Source organism: Callithrix jacchus, chromosome 12 (assembly GCF_049354715.1).
Source record: "Callithrix jacchus isolate 240 chromosome 12, calJac240_pri, whole genome shotgun sequence".
Taxonomy (NCBI): domain Eukaryota; kingdom Metazoa; phylum Chordata; class Mammalia; order Primates; family Cebidae; genus Callithrix; species Callithrix jacchus.
The window spans coordinates 20,522,883-20,535,065 of record NC_133513.1 but is presented as its reverse complement, the minus strand read 5'-3'; the positions used below and the strand labels follow the sequence as shown (position 1 = coordinate 20,535,065).

At 43.9% G+C, this 12,183-nt stretch overlaps 1 protein-coding gene across 9 annotated transcripts; it reads right to left on the bottom strand.

Annotated features, from left to right (window-relative positions):
- Positions 1–549: 549 nt before the first annotated feature.
- Positions 550–11,944, bottom strand: COQ7 (coenzyme Q7, hydroxylase). 9 transcript variants are annotated; one of them, XR_013524708.1, is made up of 8 exons: positions 11,807–11,944; positions 9,112–9,374; positions 6,913–7,027; positions 5,105–5,244; positions 3,352–3,420; positions 2,421–2,572; positions 1,715–1,975; positions 550–1,625 (listed from the first exon to the last, which is right to left on the bottom strand). XR_013524708.1 is itself a non-coding variant. In XM_035267076.3 (6 exons), exons 2-6 carry the CDS (start codon positions 9,247–9,249, stop codon positions 2,495–2,497), a joined length of 540 nt encoding a protein of 179 aa, XP_035122967.1. In that variant the 5' UTR covers positions 9,250–9,374; positions 11,807–11,944; the 3' UTR covers positions 2,286–2,494. The 9 variants fall into 9 exon arrangements, 4 of the variants coding, with proteins under 4 accessions (XP_035122967.1, XP_002755985.1, XP_078200913.1 ...); XR_008475362.2 differs by having other exon boundaries at positions 9,112–9,290; XR_013524706.1 differs by lacking the exon at positions 11,807–11,944 and adding an exon at positions 11,537–11,673 and having other exon boundaries at positions 9,112–9,290.
- Positions 11,945–12,183: the final 239 nt, after the last annotated feature.

Here is a 12,183-nt window from a genome sequence, read left to right as displayed (position 1 = left end):
TGAAGAAAATTAAACATTATTTTAATTTTGGCAATTCCATGTAATTAAACATGTCAAATAATTTAGGGGACTTCTGCAGCATCCAAAAGTTAGGGGTCAAAAAAGACAACCTTGAAGCTAAAATTTGATTTGGGGAAGGCTACCAAACATGTTAAAGGTTTAAAACACTTGCTATTATTAAAACAGAATTACAGGTTACCATTAGACAAAATGATAACTCAAAAACTTTTTTAAAAGGCACACAACCTATACTCAGTAAGAGGGAAGACAACTTTCCTAACAATTTGTCTCTTTCCTTTCCCTTCTTTTTTTGGTAGTTTATTGGCAAGGCAAACAAAAATCTTTCATTATCCTTCACTATTACATGAAAATCTTGTTCAAGAGAGTCAGATTTCACCCTTGCATCAGTCTACTATTAACATCATCCCCAATTTTTAATAAAACCATATAGATAAATCTATCCAATCTTAACCAGTTTGACCATGAGGTGAGATTCTTATAAGCCTTTTATAACCCTTTACAAATTCTTGTAAAAGAGCAGATCAGTGCTTTAAGAAAACCTTGTTGTCCATTTATTCCAAGGTTCAATTTACAGAAAAACCAAATATCCTTTTGAATTTAATAAATATGTTCACAGAGAATTTATTTTACAAGATTAATTTTTACAAACCATCTACAACTTGTTCAAATCTTTGGCTTTATCTTACCTAACTTAAAACAAATGCCTGGCCTTAATTTATTACAATTATGACTTGTAGACTTTCACTCAATTAAATAATATTAAATTCACTCTTGGTTGAGGAAAAGAAAGAGGTGGCAGAAGATTAATCAAAATGATCCTGGCATCCACTGCCCTTCAAAGCCAGACTGTGGTGGGGCTCATCAGGTGCTGATTAAACGTAGGGCACTGGTTGGAAGGCAAATTCCTAAAATATGGTTCTTTCCCAGAAGCATCTTATAACCTAGCTCAGGGACTCACAGCCCCATCTCACAGCAGAATCACCTGGGAGCTTCAGAAACCACCTGATCCTGAACCCCACCCTAAACAAGTCAGAACTCTTGATCCACAAACATAAAAAATTTAATCTCCACAGGACATTCTAATGAGCAGCTAGAGAGGAGATCCACTGGTCTAGGTTTTTCATGAATTACTTAAAAATTTGCAAATTATAAAATGTTTCATTAAAGTATGACATTTTGAATCAGTTTTGGTTTTTTTTGTGTGTGGGGAAAGGAGCAGTAAAAGACCTTAAGGAAATTATTATAATTCAATTTCACAAATAATCCACAAGTTAGTATATTCTTTGATGGAAGCAACACCCCATCTTAGCCTGTTCAGGGTGTCACAATCTGGGTGGCTTATAAACATCAAACATTTATTGCTCACAGTCCTAGAGGTTTGGAAGTCCATGATCAAAGTGCTTGTTGATTTGTGCTTGTAAAGAGTCCACTTTCTCAGAGACCACGCCCCTTAAAGTCTCACACCGTGGAGAGGATGAGGAATCTCTCTGGTGCCTTTCATAAGGCACTAATCTCATTCATGAGGGCTCCACCCTCATGATCTTATACTTCCCAAAGGCCCCACCTTCTATCAACTTGAGGGTGAAGATTTCATCAAATGAATTCTGGGGAGACACAAACATTCAGACTGTAGTACTCTCCCACCCATATCACCCACAACTGAAAACAGAAATGACGATGATCTTTGACTTACCTGATGGACTTCACAGTTCTGCTTGGTGAATCTTAAATACTCTCATGTTTCCAATTACCTTTTGTTATCAGTAAACCAAACTGTTTTTTCTCCTAAAGATTCCTGTTACATTACTAATGATTTGTCCTTGACGTTTCAGGAGAAAATTAGCCTGGTGAAGTTGCTCATGCCTGTAATCCCGGCACTTTGGGAGGTGGAAACGGGAGGATTGCTGAACCCAGGAATTAGAGACCAGCCTGGCAACATAGTGAGATTTTGCCTCTACAAAAAAATAGAAAAAATTAGCCAGGTATGGTAGTGCACACCTATAGTCCCAGCTATTTGAAAGGCTGAGGTGAGGGGATTGCTTGAGGCTGGGAGTTCGAGGCTGCAGTGAGTTGTGACCCAGACTGGAAAGAGTGAGACCCTGTCTCCAAAAATATATATATATATATACATGTATGTAAAAGAAAAACATATATATATAACAAAAATTAAGTATGAGACTGCACAAGGCCCAGCTTCGTTTGCTGTAATCTGAACAAGGCTGGTGACCTGTCAGTCTCATGGCAAAAAACAACACAGAGAAAAATCAACACTGGAGAGTTTTATTGATTTAAAAAAAAGAAAAGAAACCTTATAATTTATTAACAAAATTCACACTGTACAAAAGTACAGTGATTCATACTCCATGTTATGTTAAGAAAAAAAAAAAGCACAGTGATACCTGTACACTTGTTTCTCTGCAAATGACACTTGGTAAATTATCATTTTTTATAGACAGGCATAGCTGGACACACTTTACAATCTTTCTGATAAATATATCGCTGCTTTGCAGCCGGCCTGGATAACGCTCTTCAGGATGGCATATGCTGGAGCCTGTTAAAAACAATAAGTAAACAAAGAAACATGTTATGTGTTCATTTTCAATTGTAAGATTCAGGGCTGGCAGGCCAGGGTTTTGATTTCTCTGTATGGGAAATAATTTATTTTAAATTATTTAATTTAATTTAAATAAAATAATTTATTTTAAATTATTTAATTTAATTTAATTTAAATAAAATAATTTATTTTAGTTTCAAAGAAAGCTATTCAAAATGTCAGAATGCCTCTGCTACTGCCAAAGCGTTGGAATCATCCAGATTCTCACAGGAAACGAAAAGCAGCTCCTGGGAGGCCACAGCAGGCAGATCACCTGACGTCAGGAGTTTAAGACCAGCCTGGCCAACATGGCGAAAACTCCATCTCTACTAAAAATAAAAAATACAAGAATTAGCCAGGCGTGGTGCTGTGCACCTCTAATCCCAGCTACTCAGGAGGCTGAGGCAAGAGAATTGCTTGAACCCAGAAAGCAGAGGCTAAAGTGAACCAAGATCACACCACTGCACTCCAGCATGATGACCAAGCAAAACTCTGTCTCAAAAAAAAGAAAAAAAAAAAGCTCCTGGGGAAAAGGAAAAGGGATAAAGCAAGACAAGAGATTCTCAATCAGGAGCAATAATACGTTTGCTTGCTTTTTCTAAAGCAACGTCATTGGTTTTCTCTCCCTTGGGCTGTCGCTTAAAATTTATTTTTCTGGGAACAGAAACCTCCTGCCCCCTCAGACTCCCTCCCCAACAAGGAGCCCCAAAGCGGAACAGGTAACAATAGGGCCCTACCAATTCTGCATCGTTGTCAAGGCCTATGTCATGGTGCTCAAGCTCTTCATCTCGAAATTTCTTAATCACCTGGTTAAATAAAAAGACAACAAGTTAGCCTTCCAACTCTCCTGTTCCATTTCATTTTGAAGGCTAAAGCCTCTTAGAATAGCCTAAGATGGGGAGGCCAGCTTTTCCTATAAAGGGTCAGAGAGTAAATACTTTGTCCCAGCAACCCAACTCTGCCACCATGGCCCCGGAAGAATAGCCAGAGATATGCAAACAAATGAGTGTGCTTGTGTTACAATAAAAGTTTACTTAAAGGCTAGGCATGGTGACTCACGCCGGTAATCCCAGCACTTTGGAAGGCTGAGATGGGCAGATCACAAGGTCAAGAGATCGAGACCATCCTGGCCAACATGGTTAAACCCTGTCTCTACTAAAAATACTAAAATTAGCTGGGTGTGGTGGTGCGTGCCTGTAATCCCAGCTACTCAGGAGGCTGAGGCAGGAGAATCGCTTGAACCCGGGAGGCGGAGGTTGTCGTGAGCCAAGATTGTGTCACTGCACTCCAGCCTGGCGACTGGAGTTTTTGTCTCAAAAAACAAAAAAGTTTAAAGAAACAGGTAGCTGGCCACAGGTCATAGTTTGCCAATCTCAGATTTAGACTCTAAAAAATTAAACAGTTCCCTTATTTGCTGTGGAAAATTATCTCAGGATATCTATTAATTCATTTATTGAATCTAAAGGGTTCCTGCTCACACTATCTGCTCAGAATCTACCAATGTTAAAGAAGTGGGCCAGGCATGGTAGCTCACACCTATGATCCCGGCACTTTGGGAGGCTGAGGCAGGAGGATCACCTGAGGTCAGGAGTTTGAGACCAGCCTGGCCAACATGGTAAAACCCCATCTCTACTAAAAATACAAAAATTAGTTGGGTATAGTGGTGCACGCCTGTAATCCTAGCTACCAGGAGGCTGAGGCAGAATCGCTGGAACTTGGGAGGCAGAGGCTGCAGTGAGCCGAGACTGCACACTGCACTCCAGCCTGGGCAACAGAGTAAGACTCTGTCTCAAAAAAAAAAAAAGGAAGTGAACAGCACCGAGTGGTGTGGCTCACGCCTGTAATCTCAGCACTGGAGGCCAAGGCAGGAGGATCACCTGAGCCCAGGAGTTCAAGACCAACCTGGGCAACACAGACTCTATCTCTACTAAAAATTTAAAAAATTAAAAATAAAAAAAAGAAGTGAACAGGCCAGGGCTCAAGAGACAAGGGTTCTGGCTGGATGTGGTGGCTTGTGCCTATAACTCCAGCACTTTGGAAGGCCAAGGAGAGAGGATCCCTTGAGCCCAGAAGTTTCAGACCAGCCTGGAAAACATAGTGAGATCCCATCTCTGAAAAAAAAAAAAATTAGCTGGGCATGGTGGCATGTACCTGTAGTCCCAGCTTTTCAGGAGGCAGGAGGATCACTTGAACCCAAGAGTTTGAGGATGCAGTGAGCTATAACTGTGCCACTGTACTCTAGTCTGGGCAACAGAACAAGACCCTGTCTCTAAATAAAAAGAAAAAAACGCAAAGGAGACAAAGGTTCTAGCCGCAGCCCTGTCTGTGCTGTATGGATTCACCTCTCTGGTCCTCAGTTTGCTCACCTTTAAACTGAGTGGGCCTCTAAACCCCATCATTCCCTAAGAATCTCTAATGTTTTCCTCTTACCCAACTGCTATCTGCCCTTTGCCTCCTTGAACAGCCCTGTTCTAGAGCATGGGCAAATACCTGAAGAAGTTCCTCATATTTTTCAGGGTCCTCCTCCATCAGCGTCCTGATCTGGTTGTTGTAGTGATGTGCTATGCTCTCTTCCACCGCCACAGTGCAGGCCATTGCACCTTCCTTCCCAAGCAAGGCGGTTCCCGCCCCTGGAATTGTTAAAGCCAGGCCAGAAAAGTAAGAGACAGATATGACTGGTAACGGAAATCAACTGTGGTCAAGGCTTCTCAGCCTCTGCACCTGACATCAGGGCTGGGTCATTCTTTGTGACAGGGACTGTCCCATGCTTGGTAGGATATTTAACTGCATCCCTGACCTCTACCAACTAGATGCCAGCAGTGTCAACTAAGTTTCAACCACCAAAAATGTCCCGAGGGCCAGGCATGGTGGCTCACACCTGTAATCCCAGCACTTTGGGAGGCCAAGACGAGCGGATTACCGAGGTCAGGAGTTTAAGACCAGCCTGGCCAACACGGTGAACCCTGTCTCTATTAAGAAATGCAAAAATTAGCTGGTTGTGGTGGCAGGTGCCTGTAATCCCATCTACCTAGGAGGCTGAGGCAGGAAAATCGTTTGAACCCGGGAGGTGGAGGCTGAAGTGAGCAGAGACTGCACCACTGCACTATAGCCTGGGTGACAGTGAGACTCCATCTCAAAAAAAAAAAAAAAAAAAAAAAAGAAAGAAAGAAAGTCCCTAGATATTGCCACATGTCCTCAGGGGGGCAAACTCATCCTGAGGGAGAACCACTGTTTTAGGAGAGACCAGCTCCCAGTGATAAACCTGGAATTACACAGTAAAAAAGCCATTCTCCCTTCAATGCTGTTTATCCTGACCACTAAGAGAAAGTCAGCATTTGAGGTGAGCATATCTTTGATCTTTTATACCATTTGTTCTTCTCCCTTTTTTAAAAGAGTGAAGAGATCTCAGGTTGAGAATCTTTGTCAGGGAATGGTATCTGGCTACAATTGAATTATCTAGCCTTTTTTCTCTGTTGTTTATTTTTACTGTATTTTCCATTTATAATACTGACATTAGGCCAGGTGGGATGCCTCACGACTGTAATCCAAGCACTTTAGGGAGGGCAAAGAGGGAGGATCACTTGAGGCCAGTGATCAGCCTAGGTAACATAATGAGACTGCAATTCTACAAAAAAAATAGAGCTGTGCCTGGTGGCATGTGCCTGTAGTCCAAGCTACTCAGGCTCAGAAGCGTAGGTGGGAGGATCACTTGAATCCAGGAGTTTAAGGTTGCAGTGAGCTATCACTGTACCACTGCACTCCAGCCTGGGCAATGCAGCGAGACCCTGGCTCTATTTTTTTTTTTTTTCTGAGATTTAATCTCACTCTGTCACCCAGGCTGGAGTGCAGTGGTATGATCTCAGCTCACTGCAACCTCCACTTCCCAGGTTCAAGAAATTCTCCCAACTCAGCCTCTCACGTAGATGGGATTACAGGCACATGCCGTCACACCCAATTAATTTTTGTATTTTTAATAGAGACAGGGTTTCACCATGTTGGTTGGGCTGGTCTCGAACCCTTGACCTCATGATCCACCCACCTCGGCCTCCCAAAGTGCAAGGATTACAGGTGTGAGCCACTGTGCCTGGCCTATTTTTTTTTTTTTAAGACATTAAGATTCTATCTTAAATAAGTTTAAGCCACAAAAAAAAAAGGCAGTTGATTTAACTTTAGAAAAATATGAAATAAAGAGAATGAGGTCATAAGAAGACACAGCAAGAATTGTGAGCACAGTATCTGAACCATTTAATCATCCTAGATCCCCAAGCTTGCATAAGCTCTTCTATAGAGACACGTACCTAGTGCAAACCCCAGCACATTCCAAAGGGGCATCAGAACTGTCGGCCGGACCCTGAACGTAACCATCAACTCACTGAACTTTTTCAAATGGTCCTTTTCTTGATCCCACATTTTCTGCAAGAAACATGAAAATAAAGGCATTCCATAGAGACCTCCTACTCATACACACAGTACACAGTAAGCAAAACAGAAATGGAGGAAATGATGGGAATTGCTGTCTCCCCCATTTCCCTCAAAATGTCAATGGAAAAAGTAAAACATCAGACTAAAGGAATCTTTGACAAAGAGAAGAGAGCGCCCAGGAAACCAGAGTCGATTATCTCAATCCCAGGTAAGACTGCCATGAGCCACGGTTCCAGCAGAAGTCTCTCAGGCCCACGTGTCTATTAAATGACAAGGGTCCACACACATAAGAAATAACCCATTTCAAGATCAGGAGGGCAGAACATTAGCTGCTGTGTAATTTCCTTCTAAATACTAGAATAGAATCATTTTGTTGTTGTTTTTGTTTTGAGAAAGGGTCTCACTCTGTCACCCAGAATGTAGTGCAGTAGCAAGCTCATAGCTCACTGCAGCTTCAACCTCCAGACTCAAGCGATCCTCCCATCTCAGCCTCCCAGATTAGCTGAGATTACAGTTGCACACCACTACACCGGGCTAATTTTTTTTTTTAGACAGAGTCTCACTCTGTTGCCCAGGCTTGAGTACAGTGGTGCAATCTCGGCTCTCTGCAACCTCTGCCTCCCAGGTTCAGTGATTTTCCTGCCTCAGCCTCCTGAGTAGCAGGTACTACAGGCATGCACAGCACACCCAGCTAATTTTTTTGTATTTTTAGTAGAGACAGGGTTTTGCCTTCTTGGCCAGGCTGATCTCCTACTCCTGACCTCAGGTGATCCACCTGCCTCAGTTTCCCAAAGTGCTGAGATTACAGGTGTAAGCCATCACACCCGGCTAAATTTTGTATTTTTCGTAGAGACAGGGTCTCTTCATGGCCCCCAGGGTGGTCTCAAACTCCTGGGCTCAAACAGTTCATCAGCCTCGGCCACCCAAAGTGCTGGGATTACAGGCATGAGCCACCATGCCCAGCCCTGAATATTATTTATGTCGAAGGAAAAAGGGAGAATTCTAGCTGCAGCCAACACTTAGATGGCGCTTTTTAAGTGCCAGGTGCTGTCACACGGCTTTATGCCAGCAATTCATTCAAGCCACACAATCCCTGTGAAGAACACACTATTACTGCCCCAGTATACAGAAAACACTGAAGCACAGAGGGGCTAAGTAGCTTGCCCAAGGATTTAGGGCAGGCCATTTAACTTGTACTAACTTGACCTTTACAGGCCAGTCCTGATTCCTTACCCAAACCCAGGCCATCATGAGACCATTTTGCAGAAATGGAAATGGAAACACAGAGAAGTCCTGTGACATCCTCAAGGTCACACAGGTAGGAGGTGGGAGAGAGCCAAAATGTGAATTAGGTCTGTGTAACTACAAATTCCAGGTCCTTCCATTGCCTCTTGGGATACAATATCTCCACTGGCACTGTGGGGGGTGGGACTACAATCTTTCAGCACAGTTGACTGCTGTGCTGAGCGATTCTCAACTTTTTCATTATTGCCTGCCCCCACCATGAAATATCGATGCCAAAGATATACCGCATACCTATCTATGTACCTTATGTCCATCGGTGCTTTATCCATAAAAAGAGCAATATGCGGCTGGGCGCAGTGGCTCACACCTGTAATCCCAGCACTTCGGGAGGCCGAGGCAGGCAGATCACCTGAGGTCAGGAGTTCGAGACCAGCCTGGCCAACATGGTAAAACCCCATCTCTACTAAAAATACAAAAATTACCCAGGCCTGGGTGGTGAGTGCCTGTAATCCCAGCTACTCAGCGGGCTGAGGCAGGAGAATCCCCTGAACCCAGGAGGCAGAGGTTGTAGTGAGCCGAGATTGTGCCATTGCACTCCAGCCTGGGGGACGAGATCGAACCTTGTCTGAAAAATAAATTAAAAAGTAAATAAATAAATTGTTTAAAATACGCTTTTTGCTCCCTATCTCTCCACCAAGAACCAACTTTCGCTCTCCTGGAGACAACAGCATCTCCTTGGGGAACGCATGACCTCCTGTGATTCGTTACTTGAAGGCCTTTGGATCTGCCCATTCAGTAGACCAGGCTGAGGGAGATGAGGAAATACCCACCTGAATGACTGGCCCGACGCTTGTCCGACCCAGGACGACCATCTGCCCGGCATAGATGCGGTTTGCTCCGTATTCGCCTGCATGATCCACCCGGATTATTCGATCCACAGCTGCCCAATTGATATTGTCTAAAGTCATTCCTGAACTGCGAAATCTGACACCGATCCTTCCTCCACGGGCTGAAATGCAAGTGTTTATTCTTCATTACTCTGAAGTAAAATCCAGATGTTCCTTTTACAGACAGGCTGAGGAGGATGGATCACCTGAAGTTAGAAGTTTGAGATCAGCCTGGCACATGGTAAAACCCCATTTTTACCAAAAATACAAAACTTAGCCAGGTATCGTGGCATGCACCTTTAGTCCCAGCTACTTAGGAGGCTGAGGTGGAAGAGTAACTTGAACCTGGTAGGTGGAGGTTGCAGTGAGCCAAGATCCTGCCATTATACTCCAGTCTGGGAACACAGTGAAACTCTGGCGAAAGAAAAAGAAAGAAAAGAAAAGAAAAGAAAAGAAAAGAAAAGAAAAGAAAAGAAAAGAAAAGAAAAAGAAAGAAAGAAAGAAAGAAAGAAGGAAAGAAGGAAGGAAGGAAGGAAGGAAGGAAGGAAGGAAGGAAGGAAGGAAGGAAGGAAGGAAAGAAAGAAAGAAAAGAAAAGGGAAAACATGTGTCCCATCTCTAATACTAACCTAGGAAAAATAAGAATTGACATTTCTTACATATAAAATTGGCAATTATCATTGGCTGGGTGCGGTGGCTCACACCTATAATCCCAGCACTTTGTGAGGCCAAGAAGGGAGGATCACTTGAGGTCAGGAGTTCGAACTAGCCTGGCCATCATGGCAAAACCCTGTCTCTACTAAAAATACCAAAAATTATCCGGGTGCAGTGGTGCAAGCCTGCAGCCCCAGCTACTCAGGAGTGTGATGCAGGAGGCAGAGGTTGCAGTGAGTGGAGATCGCATCACTGCACTCCAGCCTGGGTGACAGAGCGAGACTGTCTCAAAAAATAAAAAATAAAAAAAAAAGACAATAATCAGGCTCTTTCCTTTTTAAGTGAAAACATACAATAATAAAATTTTCTTACTGAGTTATGAGGATAAAATAAGACATAAGAAGCAAAGTAACTTAATAAACAGAAATAAAGCTTACTCTGTTATGCCCACTGCCTGAACAGAGCAGCATTAAAATCCACATTCAACAACCCTCAGAGTTTCTCCTGCATTGCCACACGCTTTAAAATAAAACTGAGGCTTGGTGCTAGAAGCTCTCAAATACATCACTTTATGTCTGTATTTTCCCAAAGTGTATAAAACCTGCCAGTGAGGTACCTGTGAAATGTAAGTGGCTTATGGAAATGCTATAAGTAACTCCCTGTGGTAAAGGCTACTCTTTCAAATTCTCCTGCAATCTCTTTTCATTCATTAAGGAAGATATCTCCATAGACACTTGGTATATCCTGAACACCTTCCCAACACTTGCTCATTTCTCCGTTTTAACAGAAAGACAATACTTACTACAATTTCATAACTTTTCAATTTCAGGTTTTTTTAATGATTACTCATCCATTTGAGGCAGTGGTGCTGGCTTCCCATTCACCATAAGGATTTCGTTTCAAGGAAATCAATTTAATTTAAAAATGGGACATGGCTATACAAAAAAACACATCTAGTAATAAAAAGTTCAAGCAGTACTGCCATTAGGCAAAAATCCTGAAGGCAGTACACGGTGATTTAACGTTGAGAAAACACTCTTATGACCATTTTCTTTGTCTTTCTTTTTTTAGGAGACGAAGTCTCCCTCTGTTGCCCAGGCTGGAGTGCAGTGGAGCAGTATCGGTTCAAGCAATTCTCCTGCCTCAGCCTCCCCAGCAGCTGGGACTACAGCCATATTCTAACACGCCAGGCTAATTTTTGTATTTTTAGTATTCTGTAGTTTAGTAATTTTTGTATTTTTGTACTTTCACCATGTTGGCCAGGCTGGTCTTGAACTCCTGATCTCAGGTGACCCTCCGGCCTCGGCCTCCCAAATTGCTGGGATTACAGGCGTGGGCCACCGCGTCCGGCCTCATGACAATTTTCTAAGGAAGCACAGATCAAACAAGGTAAGCAGGAACCAGGGTCCAAAACCGTATCTCTCTACTCCAAATTCGATGCTCCTTCCACTATACTGAGGGCTCTCAAAGTTTACAGTGCATGCAAATCACCTAAAGGTCCTGTTCACAGATCACAGATACCGATCAAGTAGGTAGGGGTGGGGCCTGAGAATCCGCATTTCTAGCAAGCTCCCAGAAATAGCGGAGGCTGCTGTCGTCGGGCTACACTTTGCCTGGCAAGGCAGGCCCTGGGCAAAGACTACAAAGAGAGAGACTCCCTGGGACGCTGAACCTTCAGTGTCGCCAACTGTCCTCGATTTGGAACGCTGGCCGCACCTGCCATGACATCACTGCACAGGTGTGCAATTGCGTCACTCCCCAGGCGTCAATGCCGAAACCACCCCCGTCCGCCTGTCACTCTCCCAGCGAAACACAGGCACCGCCCCGTCCGCGCCAGCGCCCAGGCTGAAGTCACGCAGTAGCGCTCCGTCGCAGGCCTGTGACGTTACGAACCTCTCCCCCGTGACCTCTTCGACCCAAATCTCAAAAGAAAATCCCCTAGCTCGCTAGCCCGCCATAGGACTGTAACCGTGCGCCTCCCTTTACCTGAGAGGGACCGCTGAACACCCTGGCGCAGCCGCCAAAGGCAGGGAGCCGCCGCCACCCCGGGGCAACTCATTGCCGGTACCACAAAGCAGCCACTTCGTTGAACGTAGTGGGCCAATCGAGCCCCTGGCGCGGACTGATGATGTACAGTAGACGTAAGAAAGTCGCAGCTCGCCAGGTAACCGGTGGAAACGCCTCTAGCCCGCGCTTACATATGATTGGTTAGATACGACAAATAAAAAGTTTCTATTGGGTGCGGTCCCTATCAATCACTCGGAAGACCATGGAAGCAAAGGGGCCTTGGGTTGCCGGGGGAATGAGAATGCTAAATTGCTGTTTCAAAGATGAGGACGATTTATGATTTCTCACTCGAGTTC